Source organism: Opisthocomus hoazin, chromosome 2 (genome assembly GCF_030867145.1).
Source record: "Opisthocomus hoazin isolate bOpiHoa1 chromosome 2, bOpiHoa1.hap1, whole genome shotgun sequence".
Lineage (NCBI taxonomy): Eukaryota > Metazoa > Chordata > Aves > Opisthocomiformes > Opisthocomidae > Opisthocomus > Opisthocomus hoazin.
The window spans coordinates 49,410,931-49,434,336 of NC_134415.1; the positions used below are offsets into that span (position 1 = coordinate 49,410,931).

Genomic DNA, 23,406 nt, shown 5'->3' on the forward strand with positions numbered 1-23,406 from the left:
GTGCTAAAATAGCTCCCTCAGCCCTCTGCAGGACTTTGGAACACTGACGGAATGTTTTCTGTCCCCAGTGCAAGTGTTAGACAAGAAATGTAGCTTTAAAATATGTATTAATTCAGCTTTAGTTCTGTTAAATGCTGGCCTTTTTAACAATTTAACAGTGGGAGTTGCACAGCTGTAAAAGAGAAATTTGCTCTACAATATCCTCAAGATACTTGTTCTGGATGCTTAAACAGATTGTTACAATTAAAAATACTAGATTCAAAAATGCCCAGTGGCTAGACAGTGTTTGTTTTAAAAATTCTATCTGTGAAAAAGGAAAACAAAGACCATTTAATTTTCCTAGTGTTAATGATGGACTTGTCATACGGCATCCAGTGACCTTGGCTTCAATATTTAACAAAAACTGGACCAGTCATATGTAATATGGATTGACATGTACAATATTTATTAGCCAGAAATTAATAGTTGGAGATATTTTTCTTTAATCTCTGGTCATCTTAGTTGTGGGGAGAGGCAGGCAGAGGGAAGAGAGTTTACTTCATTCCTGGCCTCCGGTTAATTTATGGAACAGGTCTTCATCCAGTGTTTCATTCTGGTCTTTGGAGCGGGTTGACAAGAAGATGTAGCCCCCAATATACTCATGGATGATTTTGCAGTCTGCACTCAGACACGTGAAAGCAATAGATACATTCTGATCAAACTCGATTGCAACCTAAATAAAATACATACAGCAAAATCAGGAACAGAGATAAGCTTCATCTGGGAAAAAAGAGCAAGCATGAGAACACAGCTGGACCACAGATACTATGATAAAGTAGTACCTGTCTCTGCTAACGAAGGGCTGTAAAGATTTTTGGGTCTGCTGGATGTCGAGAGTGTTTGACTGCTTGTTTCTGAATTTTCTGCTATGGCAGGGCCCTCTTGTGGTCAGAATCTTGTGGCTTGTTTAGGCAGGCAACAAAAACATGCTGTGAACTAGTTTTTCTAATGGTGTACGAAATGAACACTGAGTAAAGCAAGAATGGCACTCCTGACTCTTTGTATACTTAACCAATACTGTTTAATACTGTTCGTTGCTATGTGCTTACCTTACATCTGCTTTTGGTGGGGTGCACGTTTTGATTTCCAGCTACTGTCCGTTCTAAAACCCAGCTAACTGTAGCTTTAAATCCCTCCCAAAAAAGGCAGAATCCAAACCTAGCAGCTTTACAGGCTCTGTCAGAGGGAGTAGTGCAGGAGAATATTAGGGATTGTATCTGATCTCTCCTGGCTCCTGCAAATGGATGTGGAAAACGGTATAAGCAGGAACAGTTTCCAGGCTGCTTGAATTTACATCAGGTCATGCTAGTTCCACTCAGAAATCTACAATTTACAGAGCTGACTTCAAGCTTTCAAACCCAAATGGACTGCCGGGCAACAGCTGGCTGTGCTGAGCAGCCTTCATCAGGGTCAGGAGCACCCTGGTATAAATCACACAACAGAGCTTCTTTCTCAGGACCGCATACTGACACACAGGAGCTCGCACCATGGCCTTGCAATCTCAGTTTGGGATTTGAAAGACAAACTGGGTTCCTGTATCCTCAGTCTGTCACAGAGACTGAATCACCATAATTTGGAGTATAATGCATAAGCTAGACTATACAGAGAGTTAAAACAAGATTTTTACTGTGACAGAGCAGTAAGCATAACGGGTTGGAATTTATCTTTGAGTCTCTGTATTTCACCCCATCAAAATCAAGGGCAACTTATAAGGAATAAGCTTGGTAGGAACCTTTTAAGCTAGAGATCTTCCAGTTTCTGACTTTTGATTACTGACTCAATTAAGAAAAAATTTGGACAGATCATTTATTTTACCTGTCAAACTATTTTCACTCTGAGTTTTAAAAAAGATTTTCTGAAAGTATCCTCCAGTGTCTGGAATGTAATGACTGAATGCAAATAGCTGTTCCAGTTTTACCTGGCGTATTTCCCAGTTCACATTCCACTGCTTCATGTTGGAGAACCTCCATGTTGTGATAGGATCTCCTGTGGCTATATCTATTCGTATCAGCCTGTTGTAGGACACCCCAAGCACGTCATCCTTTTTGCTTCCTTTAAACCTGAAAAAAAACCCCAAAACATTTGAGCAGGTCTGTTTTGCAAAGATTTCTGTCTAGAGAAACATGCCCTGCCCTCCTCTGAAAGTGCAAAAAATGAGGGAAAAGTCACAAGAGCTTGGACTTTTCTTTAGAACAGTATTGTTATAAAGCAAAAATATAGGCTGGTGAACCATGGTGTAAGATGTAAGAGAATCGGGCAAGTAGATCGGGCTGAAATCTTTCCAATTCATTGTTTTCTGCTTAAAAAATACTGTTCTGCCAAAATGCATTAATTTGATTATATTTTTACTGGAAAAAGTGTCAACAATAATTTTCCTTGCTTCTTTTCACTAATGTTGAAACATGTTCTTCTAGGTATATTCACCTAAATTATATAAGCATATCAAAATATATTTAATATTTTATATTACATATCACAATTAACTTATTGAAACAACTTTGTTAGCAATATATGCATGTTTCTGAGTATAAATCACATTACAAAAATATTGAGCTATTTTAACATTTCAACTTTCTTCTGATTAGAGATAAAAAATAAATTATCAAAACTTTCAGAGGCAGAAATTTCCGAGTTGGGAATAGCTAGGAAAAGATTACTCTGGTAAAGAAACAACATTCCTCTACCTTCATGCTGAAAGCTGGAAGAAATCTCATCTGACTGCTGTTAATATTTTCAATATTTTTGGTCCTGTTTCCAAACCTTCTCCTTAAATGAAGCTGGCCCTTAAGGAAAGAATGTGACCTGCACCACAATTTGTGCCTTACTTAACAACCCCACTGAGATACTGCCCATCAGTTTGTAGAAATTCACCGCAAGGTATTTTGCTCATGCTACAAAATGCACTTTAGGTGTTGGGTTTGTTTTTTGTTTAACAGAGTTAGTGCTGGCAGATGGGGCAAAACATCTGTATCTGTGTTAGTAAATTAAATAGGGACAGGGAACATTTCTGGGCACTGAACTCGGGATCTGTTCAATTGCTAGAAGAGTCCCAGGCAGAATTCTGGCTGCAACCAAGCAGTGCTCTCTCAAATGACTCCCAGGTACAGCTCTGGAACATCCAAAGACCAACATGATCTGTTAGCCTCACATGAGGCTAACTAACAAACTCCCCCCATGTTTGGGGAAGTCAGAGAGTTTAATAGTAGAGATGTGGGCTGTGCTTTGCAAGCTGGCCTCTGTGCCAGAGAATGGTTCCCAGCTGGTTCAATTTATACCACAGATGATTCCTCAGTAGCCCTGGAAGAGTCGTTAAGCACAAGTTAAGGAAGGTGCCTTCAAGTATGGTTGTGTCAGTACTTTCAAGTTTTTCGCTGCTTTGTCAAGAGAAAATTATGCTGGTCAGAACCTTGCCATATTCAAGGTATGTGTCCAAGAAAACTGCTGTGAACACAACAGGACCTTTTTGTGCTGACTGCTCTTCCAGATTAACCTAAAAAAGGGATCATTTGCCCTTTTCTTAATGTAATGCCAAAGAGATTAGCATTTTATCATATTCCAATAAGCAGGATTTGGAGACAACAAATACATTGCAAACGTAAGAACATCAACAAGACATGCACTTTTTTAAATTTTAGTGAGTTTATGTCTATAAGGGTTTAATCTTAGTGATATGTTACTTCAGGCAAAACCTGACAGGTCTGTATGAAGGCAGACATAAATGGAGCTACTGAGAGCTACTGCTATAGAAAAAAACAGCACTATGGAAGTTTCTAGAATTAAAAAAGGTCTGAGGTGGAAATAATAGAGAATGTTTCTAGAACTTCCTGCAAATCACTGACAGTGAACATGTTATGGCAGCTTGATGCAGCTGTAACAGTGCGATTACCTTACAATGTAGTAGGATAAGCCAAACTCGGGGAGAGACTGCCATGCTTGAATAAAACGCAGCTTGGCCTCCACTATGGGCATCTGGGATACATTTTGGTGGGCTTCCAGAATACGAGCAGCCAACTGGGAAACACAGGAAGAGAGAAAGGTTTCAGTTGACTGGAGAACAAAAATACTGCTGCTTTCACTACATCAAACATTGTTAGCTCTGATGCTGTGTTCAGACACTTTGTGGTCACCGTCCATGCAGATGTATTGTGGAGAGCACTTGGGGACAGATCCTGAGCTACAAGGGCAGAACAGTGCAGGGAGGACTCACTGTCCCGGTTTGTGCTGCACTGACTCTAGCTCCAGCATACTGCTCTGCAGACTGTGTCCTGAGGATGGGTAAGCTGAACACTGTTGCACCAAAAGCAGCGGACAAGGAATTAGGTGGAGAGGGCGGAGAGGCATCTAGGCCACGAGGTCAGGAAGACACTGTTATTTAAGATGCAGACAGTAACTTCCTGTCCTTAAAAACCTTCCTTTCTTACTCAGAAGAGACTTTCAGGGACAGCGTTATCAGGAGGAGAACATGAGTGACTTACGAGGCAGTGTGGATGTAGAGGGATTACTTGGAAGAAGTGCTGAGAGACCTGTCTGTGGGTTCACTTTAAAGAAAAGGCCTCTTGCTAAATATCAAAGGGACAAATTAATATTGCAAGGTGATTCTACTGTATGGTTTCCAAATGCTGCTTCGTTCCAGCCTCACCCCAAACAATCATTGGAACCACCCATCCCCAACCATCAAGCCATGCTCAGGATACCTGCTTGGACTTGTATTTTTTGGTATAACGTAGTGAGATGAAACATTCTGGTTTCATATCTATGCTTTCTGGATCAGAGACAGCCTGGGGAGACATGGTCCAGTTCTTCATCTTTAGAAATGAAAGGATCTTGTGGACCTCAGGATGATAAGAGCTATCGGCCATTGTTTTGCCTTTTGAGGCTAAAACGCAAGCAGCCATCCACCGAGCATATTGATTCTCCTGCAACAGAGATGACTGTTTGATATTTTTGGACAAAACATTTATGAAGATGGCTACTGCTCATGCATGTTTCACTGTGTGATAAAACCACTCTGGAGTTACTCTGCTTAAATTGCATGGATGTATAGTTACCATAGCACTGTTATTCTTCCCTGATTGGGCTAGTTCTGCCTACTGGACTGCCTTTGCAGAACAGTTAGGTTTTAAATTTTCAAAGAAATACAGTACTTTGGAATAGACTCCCTTGGAAATTTTACTGCATGACTGTTTTCCACCTAATGAACTTTTTTACACAATTTAGATTGATACATTTCAATACAAACGAAATAAATTGAAATTGAAAACAAATGTAAGATCCTTATCACGCTGCCTTCATCTGGATGGGCAGAGTTCTAATTAAGAAAAAACAAGAGAACAAAACCCAAACCCCAGTACTCTGAAAACACTGAAGCAACCTACTGTAATTTTTTTACTTTTTTGATAGCATGTTCTTTTTATCTTTCCAGCAGCTTTACTTGGAAACTGATGATAAACATAGAATTACTGTCCTTTTGTCCCCTCAACTATAAAGCACTTATTAGACCACCACATCATTCTTAAATTTTACTAAACATGTAGATAATGAACTCTCTGCAGCATGCTTATTTTTCTACACAAATTCTAGAACAGGACAATGGGTCTTCTAGACAATCTGCCAATAAATCTGGAATACAAACTTTCCTTTGTCTTATTACTCACGTTTTCACATCTTATATATACTTCATTCATGCCATCAGCAACAGGAATTAGTAACTTGATTCCAAACTTCTTTGCTGCAACATTTACATCTGGTACAACTTCACATCCTAGATCACAGAGAATCGTGAAGGAATAGATTTATTTAATTACTATATCCCCAAATTTAAGTACTAGATTAATACTAGAGAACAGTACTTAACAGTTGTTTTTCTTTGAGATCAAGGGCCAAGACTTTCAAAGCTTAGGCCTAATGAATGGTTTCTGTTCTAGTCCACTGCCTGGTGTGGCTTGCCAGGGTGATGAATGCTCTAAGCTCAAAGAGAACATTAGTCAGTGTGAAAGAGAAGCATCCAAGTGCTCTCAAAACCTCAGCCTGATCTTAGGAAATGCTCAACAACCAAAATGGAGAGGAGCTGATGAGATGGGCACTTTTGGAAATTTTATCCTAATAGTCTTGAAAGCTTCGACTATATTTTCAGAAGCAACTTAGTACTGACAATGGGATGTGGGTGACAGCTACAACAGAGCTTGCCAATTCAGGGATCCCAGACAACTCTGGGGAACTGGTATTTCATGTTGATGGTGCTATTACAGGCCTTTTGGATTCACTTGGAGTCCAGAATGCCTCCAGTTCCCTTTTGTGTCAAGGGGCACCAAGGCTGCAGGCTACTTGGTGAGGTTCCAGTCACCCCTGACTAGTTTTACCATGCATTTATCTGACCTACTGAGGATATGCAAATTGGTATGCAGAGCCATTTATTCACAGGGGTCAATCTTCTTTCTATTTCAAAAATTTCTTCTGGATGAATCCTGCGCATCACTGGCTCCCTGACGCTGAACAAATGATGTCCCTGCAGGAGTAGATGTAGATGGAGGCTCTACATAGTGTTGGTGTCTGCCATGTGTATACCTGAGGTTTCTCCTCCAGAAGTACCTAAAGCTGGTTGCAGCTGTGGAAATCTCCATGCATGAAACAAAGCCCAGAGGAAGTCTTGGAGCTGTCCCTGCACAGCAGTACATAGGTGCAAGCTATGGCATTCTTGTCCACTGCATCATACATAATCTTCTACTACCAGTGTGCGTTGGCCAAGGACAGAGGCAAGTACTACCATTTAACACAGAGTAAAAATATTTGGAAATAAAAGTGAATTCGGCAGCACATGGCATTTTACAAGCCAGGTCCAGATAATCTTGGTCTGGGCTAAGCTATTGAATCCTTTTTGTTTAGGCCTCTTCTGCAGATGCGGTCTGCCTTCTTAGGAGTGTCCGTAACTGAAAAAGCTCCAAGACTAAATGCTACTGTGCGTGCCTTCCTGAGTCTCGCAGTGATTCCTTGATTTATTTAGTTCATGAATGCAGTAGAAAAAGGAAAGAAAGGAAAATAAAATTCTTACCTTTTAGGTTTAGTTTCTCAATAGGTTCTCCCTGTGCAGATTCCTTGTTTTTAAAATAAGATACCGAAGTGTCTTTAAAGACAAACCAATATGGCTTGATAGCTTTGAGTGACAGCTTCCTGGGCCTAAAAGAAAAAACGAAATCACATTTGTTTATATTGAAATGTACAAATTGGTGTCACCTGTAAATATTACTGTGGATCTGAAATTGCTTTAAGGTCATACACATGGCTTCAGTTGGGTTACTTATACTTGTGTGTCAATGAGGCGCGTAGCAAACGCCTGGAACCAACACTGCTCCCACGCTATCCCAGATATGGATGTGTTTTTTAGCCCGGATTCTTGCTGAATGCCATCTATGATTTCTCTTGGATTTTTTTTTTACTTTCTCTTCTATGTGGTTTTCCTTACTTTTTTTTTTTCTAAATTCCATTCCTAATCAAAGTTATTCCCTTCTAAATAAAACTTATTCTGTTTTTTACATGAACGCAGCAATGCTACTGTAACCCACTAGTTTATTCACGTGCACTAGAGTTAGCTTCAGTTTTTCGTAGCTCCTTATCTAGAGGATTTGCACCCATACAACTAACCTGTATTCATTAAATTGTAAGGGAGTAGAGACCATATTTTTGGCTTTACCTGAATAGTATCTAACACAACAAAATTCTATTCCTTCACTAAGTTTTACAGAGGTTCTGCAGCACTCCATGAAAACGTAAGAATTGAAACCACCTTATTCCACTAGGGCAGTGTTATTCCAGCTCCTCACACGTGTGGATAGATGGATATAATCCTCATTTTAATTACTTTACTTAATTTCAATACTTAGCTAATGCAAACTGATTTCTTTCATAGAGTAAATTTTAAAATATCGACTTTGGAATTGAGAATTAACTGATAGATAATAATAGTCAAACATGATCGTTATACTAGCACCACCTCTCTTCAGTGAGAGACAAAAATCATAATTAATTCTACTAAGAAAAGACTAACGGAGCAACGAGGGATGTGGGGGGGAAATCCTAGATTCACTATATTTCAAGAGACAAAATCAGCGGTATTTGCACTATTTTTGTAGAGAAATACTTCACAACTAGGTCATCAGTGACATTAAATAAAAAAAATAATTAAAAAAAAAATCCACTGTCTATTTAGTAATTTCTTTTAAATCCAAGATGGTGGTACAAAGATTATACACCTATCTGTAAAACAGTAATTTATAATACCCCCTCTTGCTTTCTCCAGAGCCTTTCCAGCAATCCTAGTACTTTCTAGAAAATAGAGATTTTAATGTTCAAATTAAAAAAAATAACTTGGATTTTCAAAACTGGTAAATATCTTGGCTTTTAATTTTCCAGTACAGGGACAAAAAAATCTTAAAAAATAAGGGACTGTAATTTTTTTTAGACTAAAAACTACATTCTTTCTCTATCCCAAAAAATTGCAGAAAACTTTTTTCAAATTTTTTTTTTAATATTGTAATTCTCCACAGTATTATCACTCACATGGAAGCAGTATTTACTAGCGTGCTGATGTGGTGCATACTGTGAATAAACATGAATAAAAGTTCACTATATGAATATGAGTCAGCAGTATGACATGCAGATCTTTGCATTTAGGTTTACAATTAAGCAAATAATTATAGTAACAAAATGTTGCTGTTCCTTTAAGGGAACATTTAAAAAAAATGTTTTACACCTTACCTAGTTTCTACAATGTCTTAAGTTTAGTAAGTAATTTATCATATATATAGGAAATTTTTGATGATGAAAAACCGCTGAATGCTTTTAAAAGCAAATTGCTCTACTGCTGGGAAAAATAAACAATCCATTGTTAGAGGCCAGTAACTGACAGAACTTGAAAGGCTTGATTTCCCTTTCATCTTCAGCCATTTTAGTAATTTGAAGGTCAAATAAAATTCCTAATTGGAAATTAATAAGTAACAATTCTTAACAGTTAACATCTGTTAGAAATTTTCAGATGCAGTTTTCAGTTCACTGACTACAAATACAATTTATCAACAGAATAAATCTGATAAGTATTTATGTAATAGAAATCTTTATTTTTCTAAAACACAAAGACTGTTTTGTGTTAAAAGGCATTACAGACTTGAGGTCACTGCAGTCATTTAAATAACCCATAAATCAAGATATTATAGTGGGATCACAGAAACTCATTTTGATACTAGAAAAAAACAGACTCCATGTTTGGTTAGAAAGGAGTAATTTGTTTCTTTTGTTTAAAAAAATAGATAAATCCCCAGGGTTGCTTTCAGAAATTCTCCTCAGGGGGACCTGAAAGTTTTTTCTAGTTTTTCATTGGCAAATACCAGTAAAATGTGATTGAAACTAAATTGTAGACTCTTCTGTTTAGAGATGATGATTGATGAGCACTAGGAAATATAAGAAGCCTGGTCTTTTAATGAGCATGAGTGTAGCTACCCTAGCAACCCAAGAGCTAGAAAGATTTGCTGAGAATCTTGCTCAGAAGCAGTAAGAGAAAGATTTGAAGAGGATAATATTAGGCTAGTTAGACCTATCTGGTGTATTTGTTAATTTATAACCGTGGGATCTACCGTTAGATTAGAATGAAAAACTCAAGAGATCTCTTGTTTGATAAAGCTTTTTTTTTGTCTGTTTTATTATTAGGTTTAGTAACTCACCTAACTAGCCTGAGATTATCAGCAAGTTTCGGGATGTCTGTGATGTCCTCCTATCAGGAATAATTAGGAATAATTTTAGTACAGTGCACTTTGTAATTGTCTGTTAACTCTCTTAAAAAATCAGGAACCAGGTTGGCTCAACAGAGTCAATGCATGTGACACAGTGAAAGCTATTCTCAGACCCGAAAGGACATACCAAAATGTTACTTGCATTTCCACCTTCCAGTGTCACTTCCAGATTAGAAAGTGCAGCTTCTACTTCATCTGCTTCTGATTCACAGGTGAAATCTTGTGCGTCTGATGATATTGATAACTTGCTTATATGATACTAAAATAAAACATCATTATCAAATAGCCAATATATCAATTAGCAGCACACAATCACAGCATATGAAAATCTGGTCTTCTGGGTCCTGCACAAGGGCATAAAGTTCTGCAGCACGGAACCATGTTTTTTTTCACAAGGAAACGTGTATGTCCGCTATGACCTCCAGTGCAATTACTGATAACAGTTTCCTATTTTAATTGCCAGTGTTTGTATTCCTTCAATGTATAATCATCCCTGTTCTCTGAGGCTGACTCAGTGCTAACACTTCTACCGCTAGTACTGTCAGCTGTGAGTGCCATCCATACCAGGTGGAAACATGGCAGCAAAGTTCTGTGGTGTTCCGCATTGGCAGGCAGTGATATTTTTGGCAGCTCCATTTACATTTAAAAGGAAGGAATTTATTATTAATAAACATTTGTGCCTTATTACCTACAGTGAGGGACTAAGCCACACTAGCTCATGTTAAATTCCTATGTACTCCATAGCGTCCCCATCTTCACATTGTGCTACAGCTTTTTTCAGTCTCTTGTGAACGTATGTATTTTATGTGTTAGAGAAATTTTCAGGAAGAATATGTGAAAAAGTGGTAGCTGGTATGGAAAGCAACACATCATAGTAATGCCCTTCAGAATTGACTGGTATCACAGTTACATCTTGGGTACAGTTTGCTTTAGATATTGTTAGTAAATAGTTCCATAATTGTATGTGTCAGTTTGAATAATGGTGTGCTGCTACTGAATTTAGTTGGTTTAGTTGATGGATGCTGCTTATTGGTTGTCACTCAAATAGCAGACCCCCAATCCAAGCAGATCTATTAGTCTGGGCTCTATCCTAGTCTTGTCCTAGCTTGTGCCTGCCTCTTAAGGAAACAGGTTTTGCAACTTGGATCAAGTACGTGCCTGTAGTGCAGCAAAGATCAGCATTTCTTCCTCTGTGCAGTCAATTTCTTCTAACAGGATGGCCCAACGCGCTTGTTCATATATTTGGTTTATTCGCACTGCATCATACTGTAGCAAAAAAGAACAACACTGGTCACTTGATGACCATCAAGATACAGATTCATGATCAGCTGCACCTGCTCTAACAGTGGGCTGAAGCTATGAAAGTTGTTTCCCTCCTCCCCCACCTCTGCCCTGCTGTATGTTCCCATCCTTCTCTTGTACTAGCTCGTGTGTAGGGTCACAGGGGCTTGCTGATTCAACAGAAAATTAATCAGGAGCCCTTGGCTGAAGCAGAAGGAGAGATTATGACATACCCTTTTGTGGTAGTAGGCCTTGGACTGGCTTAACTGAAATGTGAAACCACACTATGACTGAAAATAATGTGATGCGGCTGATACAAATGCGACATTCAACAGCTTGCTACTGCCAAAAGACAGAAGCTCTTCTTCCTCACTTCCCCTCTTCTGCTCTTGGTATTTTTGGTTCTGGCCCTGTCTTTGCACTGGCTTGACATTTGTCAGATCCTGCTGTGAATTGCTTTAATTCAATATCTGTTTTTTGGATAGTGACTGTTTCCTATTATCTACTTGGTTAATAAGCTGAAGTGACTCACAGAAAAATTTAAGCCCCAGAGCTGGTGAAAGTAGGTGATGGGAGGGTAAACCTTGGAGCGTGTCCTCTCCCAGTAGTCGTAGCTAGTAAGTAGCCTGAAGCTGTTTTGGGTTATTTCCATATACATGTATGGAAATGTTTGGGCTGCTGGCATTGAGACACATACTTGGATTTTAGTGGGGATGGAATTTCACCCCAAAACATGCCACCTGAACTAGAAAGTGCCCTTCTGTTTATGTGAGATGCCTGAAATAAAAGAGTTTTACAGAATTTACAGAAAATAATGATGTGAAGGCCAAATCCTCTAAAATTCATGTTTGAACTCTTGGCGATTTACACTAGTCAATGATTGTGCTTTAATTTCACTAAATGTAGAACCCAAGCCTTAAAAACACTGGCTTAACACAGCCATTATGACTGACTTTTAGTGGAAATAAAGGCAAACAAGAGACAACTTGAGAAAAACATTTAAGTGATTTTTTTTTAAGACTAAGCCTTGTTTTCAGATAGGAATTAGACACTTTTGCTCACCCAGTTACAATGAAACAAATTTGATTTAAGTGCCTGAGTGCTTCTGAGGACTTCAGCCCAGAAAATCTGAATATTCAGTTAAGGGCAGTGGAACGTAAATGTCATTTTTAAGTCCATTTTCAAAAATTGGGCTTATACCTTTACATCATTTAGGATACTGTTGGTTTAGCTTTCCCCTAATTTTTCATGTTAAAAGGGAGGCAGAAAGTAAACCAGCTCCTCTGGAAATCTGGATATTGTTTCTGGTGCTCTTCAGATCTCATCTTTATACTTAAGATCTTATTTCAGGTGAGGAACGGTGATTCAGTGTCCAGAGGGGAAAAGTGCTGCCTTAGCTGAGGGGAAGAAGTTGAATTTGATCTCTGGAGGGGCTGTAACAAATCCTAGCTAAAATTCAGTATCTTTGAGCTATAGCTCCTTGACATGAAAGCAGGCAAACGATGAATAGCAATAAAAACAAAGCTCTTACTTTTGGATTCAAATCAAAGAAAGTGTAATATTTAAAGCGTAAAAGAAGTTGATCATCTTCCAGAATGCCTTGTTCCATAAGTGATCGAGATGAATCTAGCCAGCTGCGGAAGAAAACAACCCACAGATTCATCTGTACAAGAAAAACTATCACACCTGCAGAGCTCCAATGTACTTGTGATATGAAAGTGGAAAGAAACAGCTCTAATTCTTGCAAGTCTGGGGAAAATTCAGATAACTTGAGAAGGTGGAACATTCATATGGATTTCCAACTTTCATTGTACAAACATGATACCTAAAATCTTCCTATTTTCACTCCGACACTACTCAAAACATCAAGAACAGATGCCAGAAACTGAGCTGTGGGGTGACCTATGCCAGTAAGATTCTTTCTCCTTTATCTCCAGAAATGCGAGGTTCATTTAAGCCAGAGCAAAAGTGTACCTGTATATTTAGAACTCCCACTTCTCATTTCAGTATTTGCTGTTTTATAATTCTAGCTACTTCTGTTCTCCACTGAAATCCAATGAAAATATCGAAGTCACTGTTAAATGCTCCACAGATCTAAAAATCACAATCCGTATTTTAATGCTAGAGAAAAGAATTATCTCAAACACCTGCACCACTAAACCCTGGTGCTCTGTATTCTTCTCTGGTGTACAATAAGCAATGTTTGTTTGTGCGTAATTCAAGAAGCCACCTATTTCTAATGCATTAGACCTTTACTGAATTTATCCACATGTGTATTTCCACAGCCCATTTAAAGCCTTTAGAGTTTGCTATCCAAGTTGTGCTTTAGCTGTGCCCACAGTGCTACTTCAGTGGATTTGTCTTCATCTAACAATGGAATTTAGTCCAGAGCCTGCACAATTACATCATTCATGACTTTAAAACAAAATTGTCTAACTAAGAATATTGAATAAGGAAAAAAAAAGATCAAAAAGAGTAAGCATTTCTGCAACAAAACCTAGATCAAAGCATGTTTTGAAGTATCAATATAGCCATATATGAAGCTTTTGTTTTCAAATTCTGCTTTACGCTTAAAAAGCTGGATTAACACTACCCTTGTTAAACCAGCTAACAAAGATCTCAGAGAGGCATCTTACCCTGCATTGAGTTTGGCTTTGTCAGCTAAAGTCCGAGGCTGGTACATCTCTGCTAATGTTTCTGGAGAGCAGTTGGGGTGACTTAAGGCAAGGATGTTGCAGTTTTGCTCAGTCAAGGGACTGTCACTGAACCAAGTAATTGTAGAAGAAGCTGGTGACCCACTGAGAGGATCATAAATGGGTGTCATGGTTTTACTATATAAACCTGGACCTCCTGCAAGATAAAAGAGTAATTTATTATTCCAGGGAAAATGGACTTCAGACTCAGGTAGTCAACCACTTTCCATTGTAGAAGACTGACCCTTTTCTTTCAAGACACTGTCCTATCTCTGCTGTTTACAGCAGGCCTTGTCCTTTCACAGGTTAAGTGACCTCAGGGACAGAAGTGCTCTTTCTTGTTCTGTGAAATATCTCAGTTGTGTTGGAGACAGGAAGCACATACTTTCAGGTCTTTATTTCTCCTTTTCTTTGCAGGTTGTCAAAATTGTTGAATATTTTAAGAATGGTCTCACATTTTCAAAGAGCAGCAGCACATCCTGTGTGCAGGGCCACAGCCGATCACCTGTTTTCTGCTATAGCCTTTCTGATATCAATGGAAAGGAAAACACATAAAGACAACAGAAAAATATCAATATATTGGAGATTTCAATAACTTCTTGAAGCCACTAATTTCAGGCCAACTGTGTCTCTCTGACTACCATCCTACATTAAACTGGTCTTCCTGGTTTTAACTGAGTAACAAAGAATTTCTTCCCCTTTTTGACTTTCAGTCAGAAGAAAAAAAATCATGTTTATTTTTCATTACCTGATAATCCAGAACTCACTGGAGCGTTGCACAGGTTTAGAATATCTTCTGTGACTGGTTCCTTGCTGTCCTTGTCTTTTTTCTTTTTCTTTTTGAGTATGTCTTCTGATTGCCTCAACAAAGAGAGTTCTTCTGACCGTCTAATGTCTACAATGGCAATTTGGGAAGTGAAGCAAGATGAAACATTTGAAACTTTGCAGATTACATCCAAAAAAAGTCCATGGTTGGTAATAGCATTTGAGGAAGCTCCGTGTTGCAATGTGAATTTTATTTTTAGCAGGTTGAAAGCCATAGCCATGGAAAATCCAGTAATTCAATAACAAGGCCAAAGACTTTGGGCTGTGAAAGTGAGTTTTGACAGGATTTAAGCCTGCTTTTGTAGCAAGCACAGCTGCATTTTAGAACACCAGGGGAAAACTCTTTCTCCCTAATGACTCTGCAGTCACCTCTGAGCATAGTAACCTCAATGAAATGTCTGAATTATAATACGCAAGAACAGAAATGGAAACACTGTATTTGAAGTTTGGGCCTTTTATTATTCACTGTATTTCACATAACAAGATTCTGTCTTGGCTATACACTATTCCCTAATGCACTACTGGTTCAGACATATATTGTCAGTTGCAAACCTGGCACTTTGATTCTGACAAACACTTTTGTTCTGGGGCAAGCAAAGACATTTTTGACAGTATTCACACATGGAAAAGTTACAGAGTTGCTGTACTGACTCAATCTGGAAGAAAAATGTGGGTAGAACATTTAATTTGGCCAAACATCCGTTGAACAATTATGGCCTTGTTTTATCAGAGCTGTTAAGCATAATAAAGACATACTACACCTTTCACAATGCACTGCTAGAAGATGAAATTGAAAGCTGCATTGTGGTCAGTATGAAGCAGTAAATTCCTTCTGAAGATGAATGTGTTGATGGGATAAGCTTTGAAGATCTGAATTAAAATTAGTACTTTGATCCCCATTTTATCCTACAACTAAGTGACTCTGAAGATTGTTTGCAGACTCAACTTACTCCTGCTGATTACAGGCACACAGGTCTAGCATGCTCCAAAACCTCATCTCTACTTGGAGGTGCTCCACAGTTGGAAAGAGTAGAGATGTGGGGACTCTATGCTGCAACACATTCATAGGCTTGTGTGGGGTAGTTAGGTATGCCCTGACCTGAAGGGTTTTGGGCATATAAAAGTTTTGAACATTTAAAACATGATCCTTCTGAAGTGAATACATATAACCAATAGGCCAAGTTGAGTATCATTAATGCTAGTGAAACTAGGTGATAAGTCAGTTGACAACTGTAAAATTGCCAATGGTGAAGGCTGGTGTAGGAGATTGATAAGCTGAAGCTCTTAGTCCGTGGCATAGAATAAGAAGGACTGAGTCCCACTCAAGGAGGACAAGGATCCCTATGAAACCGTCAACAGGACTTTGACTATCCAATACTCCTGCAGCTCATGGGACACATTTCTGACACTGTTTGCATCAGTTATCACAAAGATTGAGAACCATTGACATACACTGGATACAAAAAACAAAAAATATCTGTCTTTTCATCTTGGGTCAACTCAATCAAATTTCTCTTTGAGCTAAACAGTTTTGTGAGTAAGGACTTCACATCAAAACAAAGCCATCTATTAAGCTGCTCTAGCTTAGTAGCCAGCGGGGATTTAGCTTTACTTACTGAGAATTTTGCAGATGTCACTGACAGCTTTGAATACCATAGAAGAGAAGCTGACTTTCAGTCTCACAGTCTTCATGTTTGGCAAGCGAAGACGCAGCATTTTGTGCTGAGTAGTAAAGAACAGCTTAGCATCTGCCTGCACCCCGCATTTATCGAGTGTCCAGTGGGTTTTCAGAAGCCAGCATTTTTTTTGCTCCCACCAAAGAGCATAGTCTGACCAATCTTGTGATATTTCTAGGAAAATACAAAATGGTTATGAACAAACTATGGAGCAAATATACAAAATAACTTGGTTTGGAAGCAGTGCTCTGCAAACAGGAGAATTTATTTACATTAAAGCAGCAACTACAGTTCCTAAGACCTAAACCACATTTGCTGGATACTTGTAGAAGTCACTGGGAACTAACTTGGTTTTCCCTGAAGAGTTAACCTGGGTGCTGACCATGGCATTGCATCTTGCAGATATCCACAGGGAAAGTGCATCTCCTGAATCTAGTGCTATATATGGTCCAACGCTGCTTGGATTGTGCTGGGATGCAGACTAATAACAAGGGTACCCACTTCTCAACTTGATAGTGCAAGCTGAAAATTCTCCCAGCTGGGCACAAGCTCTTCCACAGTCTCCTGGGAAGCACCACTGAACAGCTCATCTCTATAGTGCTAAGAATCAGCAGTGAGTCCCTTGAACGGGGGGACTTGATGAAGACATCCAGCTAAGGGCTGTTCCCAGTTAGACAGACAAGGATGTTCACCTGAGTGCAGCCCACTTAGGACAATTTTACAGTGGCAACATTCTTTAAATAATCACGGAAAATAATTATTATTTTGGGAGTAAGCCCTGTGACAATCACGAAGGAGTTAACAAGCTCTCTAACAAATAAGAAGAGCTCTTCTACCACACGGGATGCAGAAACTTGTAAGAGAGGTAGAAACTTGTAAGGGAGGTAGAATGGGCATGATGTGATACAGTCCAGTTAAACCTTTTAATAGTCTGTGCAGAAGGGTAGGCTGTTGTGACTGACAAGGGACTGACAAGGGTTGCCTACAAAAACTTCTCAGAGAAGGCAGACCTGCCAAGAGATGACTGTCTTGTTTCACTAATATGGATAGGCCTGTGTTTTGCTTAAGTAAAAAATGTGCATTTTGCACTTTGAAAACTTGCAGATAAAGTAGAGCTTGCTGAATCAAGAACAGACAGAAGACTTTGTTCATGACTTATATTAAGCCTTTTGGAGGGGGAGAACAGTGGCTTTTCTCTGATTATTCTTGAGCAGTAAGCTGTCCTGACCTGAAAGGTGTCAAAACCTTGACTAGATCAACATGAGAAGCACATACATAAGAAATAAAGCATTGCTGCTCTCAGTTCCATAGGGAATTCCAAGATTGGACGAATTCCCAGATGCCAGCAATGTGTTGTAGTAGGTAAAGTTTCTGTGTGATTTCGGTCAAGTTGTTTCAGTTTTCTGCATCATTTCTCATTCCTCCTCACCAGCTCTGCCAGGTAGAGATTATTCCTCAGTGTGTCTATAACACAGGACAGCTCTATCCTGTTTTGGAATTTCTTGGTAAAAAATTGTGTCTCAAGAGAGCTCACTTAGTTACAGATTTGCTTAAAATATTATTTAATATAGAAAGCTTTTTGCACTAGTTGAATACTAGTTATAAAAACACTGTGAAAAATTAGTCTTCTGACCCAGTGAGAACTGAGGCTACCATTGGTTTGCTGGCGAAATTGGGTGTCTAATTATGCACAGAAGTTGGTAGAAATGTATCACAGATCTGCTACCTGCTTTAATGCTGGAAAAGGGATTCCCTGATAAAATCATCATCTCCAAGTAGAGCTTTTCCATCACAAAGGGTTTTTGTGTAAAAATATCCTTCTACTGAATGGGAACCTTTTAAAAAGGATTATCTCGTGCTTCTCCCCTTTTTTTCCTTCAAAACCCATGTTTGATCACAAAACCTTTAATTTGGCAGTAAGAACTCTGAAATTAAGTTGCTGATTTTAAATTTCTTGACACTGTTCTGCTGAAGGGTTTTGTTATAGTTCAGTTTTTCTCGTTTGTCTGAAGTCAAGCTATGTAAAAAAGAGTAAAGCTTCAAGGAGGTTTTTTTGACCTTTTTTTTTTGTTGCCACAAATCTTGTATTTCTAGAGCACTGCATGGTGTTCCCACTTGGTAAGTGTAATCTACCAGACAGGTTCCTTTCCCTGTGAAGTTGGTGATGGAAGACTTCTAGGTTTAAGAATTCCAGGAAAAAGAACAATACTTGAAGAATGAGTTCCATATGAAAACCCTGTGGCATTGATATAATAATCAAATACCATACTGTCTTGCCTGTATCTATCATTCTGCAGCCTCAGAGTGTAGATGACTATTTTGGGAGGCAACTCCATTTGGTGGCTTTGAATTAAAGAAACGTAGATTCTCTTACTGCCTGTAGCACTGACTTGCTGTGACTGTACACAGGGTATTTTACCTTTCACCTCCTAACTTCGCTCTTCACACCTTTTGCCTACTGGATAAATGCAATGGATAACGTGGTTCAGATTTTGGCTAGAATGCCATGTTAGCACAGGAAACAGTAACTTCTGAAGTGCCTTTGTACCAAATAATCCTGCCTCTTCGATTGCCACAGATGGATAAATAGGGTATCAGCTACCTTTACTGCCCCTCAAATTAGCCACCTATAAAGTCTGTCTGGACAGGGAATCGAATAGTTAGTCTAGTCTCTAACTGGAAGACAAAAGCAAAGTAAAGTTTTGTTCGCGCTGTGACAGTATAGGGGCTTTAGTCACACACAGGGAGGGGTTCTGGCAGGGTTCTGGCCACATAAAACCCCTGAGTCCGGAGCACCTACATGCTTGGTGTACCATCACAAAGAAGTGAGGCAGTGCCATTTCAATATGGGCAGGAGCCTCTTTTCATAGAAAGAAACTGCATGTATTATTTTAATAACACTATGTAAATTAAACAGGTCTTTACTCACTGATTCGTTCTACTAATTTCAGCATCACTCCTCCAATATGTAGGTCCCCAGTGACCCGTAGTAAAAATTCCTTTTGTATTTCTTCATGCTGATGATCAACTGTCACCAAGAGCTCCCAGGAGTGAGACCCATATTCACTTGAGGAAATCATTTTGGAAAGCTCTGAAAAAACAGAACAAACAAGCAAACAGGGTATTTTTTTCCCCCACTCTCTGAAACAAATGCATCTCTCCACAGTCTCAAAATACCTCCATGCTGCCAAGACTTTGCAGTGGCCTTGGCTGGGACTTCAGATGTGTTACCTTGTTACCTCTGAACTAGACTCTGCTCTTGTGATTACTCCTGCAAGACAGGCATGTGGGATTTTTTGGTATATTCTGATTCCCCCCTGCCCAACTCAAGTGTTTCCAGCTGGGTAGGGAGAGCCCAGTTTTACCCAGGTTTCCCCACTCTACAATGCTAATCTGCCAGTCTGGACACCATCAAGCCTGCAGTTGTGGGTGGGATCTGTTTTGGCAATCTGTCCAGTGAACAAAGGAATTTTGCTGACTTGTACGCTTACAGCTGTAATTTTCACTATAAATGAAAGTTTACACTTGCCGTTCTGCCAGCTTGGTCCCATGGGACCAAAACCAGAGTAGTTTTAGCTATTTGGGTACATGTGAGGGGAGACAAATAACGTTCGTGGCTCTCTGCCAGCAATATCCAGACACGTAACTGCAGTTTCTGCTGATTGTCTGCTTGCACAGAGATGCGGGCATATCTCCTGTCTCAGCAGGGTGAATCGTCTGAGATCCTACCAGGCTCCTGCCAGGACAGGTAAACAGTAATCATGCCAAGCCAAACTAGAGAAGATGCTCAAAGCAGAAGCTGTGGTTATCATTGATAGCGTTCTGCTAATAACTGAAGAAAGAGCTTGTAGGTATAAGGTGACTGATCCTGCAGAAAGGATTTGGTATATTTAAACAGTGAAAGAAGATATCAGATTGGCATTCAGTGTCTTTCAGACTGAATCCTAAGAAACAAACCTTTGCAGTTGAAGCTTAGGCAATACAGTGGATGACTTATTTACTGCAGACTTTCAGCAACATCTGAGAACTCAAGTCACAGATACAGACTCTGTTAAAGCTGCCATACACACACTGCTTCTAACACAAAAAATAACTAGGATTTGCTTACAAAGAAGGCTAGAGGGGATGTAACAATATTAACAGATATCTGTTGATCTTTTTAAAAAGAAGTATTTAGTAAGTTAAAACCCTTGTTCTAAAAGTTCGGTCAAAACCAGAAAAATCAAGAAGCGTTGTCATAGCTGAGGAGTGAGAGAAGGAATGACCTTTTGCAGGACTGACTGCAGGACAAGACCAGACTAGCTTAGGTTACACTAATGTAAAATTAAGCTAAAGGTTAAATAAAGCATGCCTGGAAACAGGGTGAAAATTTTAGTTCACCTATTTACCAAATTTCTAATAATGAAGCTTTATGTTACTGATTAGATAATAAGAGCAGTTTTTAGTGCCAAAATATAGTACTCCAGGGCAGAACCCAGTTCAACGTTCATTCTGAGGTTCCTTTCCAGAGGTGCAAAGAGGTTCTAGCAACTCAACAGCCAGCCTGTTACCGCTTAATCTTCCCCAGACTTTCAGATGTTATTCATGTTTCTTAATGCCTTATAGTTTAAGAATTTCAACACGAAGTCTGTTGATATTTTGTTCAATTACTTATCATGCAGTATTTGTATTATGAAGTATAACATATATCGAAGTCATCTAACCATTTCAGTGAAATTCTTTTAAAATCTGTTCTCAGGATAGTAATGTTGTAGACTTGGTTCCTTGAACTTTGGCCCTATGCCACAGCTGGTGTCAACCCTACTGATACAAAATTTGTTATCAAAGGAATAATAGAAATGTGGTGGTTGTGACAAATTGTACGAATAAGGAAAAGTAATTCGAAAGGTGTATCTATTAAAGGTTAGGTTGAAACCCCACCTCACCCCAAATGAATGTCAACATAAATGAAACAATCTGTCCAGCTCAAAACCATCCTCTTCAGGGAAAATCACCTTACCAAGGAGTTTCACTAGAATAGTGCTGGGAGTCTGCCCTGCACTTCTAAAATCATGGTGACTTACAGACAGCCCTAACTCAGAAAACCAATTTCATAATCATATGACTCCAAGAGGCTAGTTTACACCAAGGAAGAAATGGTATTGTTAATTATGTTCTTGGATGTTACAGCCTACCCCTTTTCACCAAACAGTTACTAAACCAACAAGGGTTGATACTTATCCAAGAAGTCTGTTTGTTTTGCCTTGGTAAATAAAGATTGTGTTGGACACTTTAAAACACTATGGCTCTCCTGCCTCATGGATTTTGGATTTGTGCTGCTGTTTGCCACATGGACATACTAGCTTATGTATGCTTTAGAGTAGGGGATATCCACTGGAGGGGAAGGTCTGTGCCTGTCCTGAAGCCACACTGTCCAAGAGATGGCTCCGGAGATGGTCTCCCAGGCAGATGACGCTTTCAGCACAAGGGCAATACAAAGTGTAGAGAACAGGTATTGTTGCACTGTACTCACAGCAAAACAAAAATCCTGACTTTTCTTGAGAAGTCAAAATGCCACTAGTCACACTACTAAGCATCAACAACATCTTTAAAAATAAATCAACCCACAGCTGACATAAGCATGAGAACTATGTGATTTCATTTCAGGAGCATAGGTATGAAATCTGTAGGAAACAGTCCACTGTAAGCCAGTACTGTTACAGAAAAGAAGCCATCTCATCTGCCACCTTGTGCCAGTGAAAACATTTGGGAGATGATCTGCATTTTTTTTTCATTTTAAATTTGATTTAGCTTCCCAGTCTAATTCTGCATCCAAATGCTTGTGCTGACATGGGTGAAAATGAGCAGCCCAAGGGGTGGGTGAAACTGTTTCATTCACACTGCTGGATTACAGGGCTTGGAAAACCATGGCCTCTGTGCAGCTAATCCTGGCAGTCCATTATTCCCTAAAGCTGCTCTCTTCCCCACTTCCTCTTCAAACCAGGAGATTTTAGTTTGATGATAAGAAAACACAAATACAAGTAAATGTATCAGAGAATGCAGCACAAACAAAGCCTAGTCTCCAAAAAGAGGCAAGCTAAGCAACAAGAACAACTAACTACTGTGTAATAAAAGCCAGACAAACCCAAAGTGGCAGTGCAGACGGTGCACTCTGCATGTCTTAAAACCTTCAGGTCAAGACTGGATCTGCTCTGTGAACACACCCCAATTCCTGGTCTCCACGTGGCTTGCAGCTGTATGGCCCGGCACAGGAAGATCAAAAAGGCCAGAAACACGTCTCCAGGCTACTGCTGACTCTAGTCTGTATTTCTGCAAAGCATTTTAACCAATGTAGCTATAAAAAAGCAGCAATTACTCCACAGATCGAGCTCTCCGCAAATTTTAGCCCTTACAGCCCCAAACGTCAAACTTTGTGTAGAAATACAGGTCGATGTTGGTTATACTAAAGCAGGAAAAGATCCACTTTAAGGTAAAGGGGGGAAAATCAAAGTATGATGTTTCCCTGAGTATTTCTAAGACAGGTGGTGCCCTGGCATCTTTCAGACGGTAACTGCTGGGAGGCGAGGGGTGAACAGGTAGCAGGGTGTGCTTCCTGCTGCACAGCTCCGAGCAGGCGTTTGAGGAAGTGCCAGGCTGCCGCTGCTGGAGTGACCCCGAGGAGGAGGATCCCCGCGGGTGGTCGGGATCGGATCAAACCGCAGCGATTACGAGCGCTAGAAAATAATTTTAAAAATACACAAAAATAACCCGGTTGCCCGGCATTCCTCCTCCGGCCCCTCGGCGGGTCCCCAGGGGCAGGGTGCCTCGGGCCTGGCAGCAGGCCCGCCGGTGTGCCCGCTCCCGCACCGCTCCGCGCCTCCCGACGCGCCGTTCTCACCCTCGCTCCTTCACTCACTCGCGCTCTCCGATAGCAGCGCCGTCCCTCGCCTCCCTGCCCGGCTCCCGCTCCCTTCGCCTCCACCTGGCGTCTGAGAGACGGGGAGGAGCAGCGCCGGACTCGGCCCTACTGCCGGCACCTCTAGGGTAGGCGGCCTGGCCCTTCCCTTCCTTACGCTCCGCTCCGCTCGGCGGGCACCGCCGTACCGCCAGGCAGGGAGGAGCCGGCGGGGAGCG

General features: G+C 40.0%; 1 protein-coding gene and 1 long non-coding RNA gene across 4 annotated transcripts in view; one reads left to right on the forward strand and one right to left on the reverse strand.

Moving 5' to 3' along the window:
* The window catches only part of LOC142360530 (uncharacterized), a 45,801-nt gene that overhangs the window by 17,180 nt on the left and 5,215 nt on the right, over positions 1-23,406 (forward strand). The window lies entirely within an intron of this gene.
* Positions 432-23,361, reverse strand: FERMT1 (FERM domain containing kindlin 1). Of its 3 annotated transcripts, XR_012763128.1 has the most exons (16): positions 23,189-23,361; positions 19,223-19,384; positions 16,234-16,467; positions 14,541-14,687; positions 13,736-13,949; positions 12,631-12,733; positions 10,977-11,084; positions 9,946-10,077; positions 9,750-9,799; positions 7,088-7,212; positions 5,694-5,800; positions 4,734-4,955; positions 3,926-4,050; positions 1,958-2,099; positions 1,089-1,273; positions 628-712 (listed from the first exon to the last, which is right to left on the reverse strand). XR_012763128.1 is itself a non-coding variant. In XM_075413528.1 (15 exons), the coding sequence occupies exons 2-15, from the start codon at positions 19,371-19,373 to the stop codon at positions 539-541; spliced, it is 2,034 nt and encodes a 677-aa protein (XP_075269643.1). In that variant the 5' UTR covers positions 19,374-19,384; positions 23,189-23,361; the 3' UTR covers positions 432-538. The 3 variants fall into 3 exon arrangements, 2 of the variants coding, with proteins under 2 accessions (XP_075269643.1, XP_075269644.1); XM_075413528.1 differs by lacking the exon at positions 1,089-1,273 and having other exon boundaries at positions 432-712; XM_075413529.1 differs by lacking the exon at positions 1,089-1,273 and having other exon boundaries at positions 432-712; positions 23,171-23,361.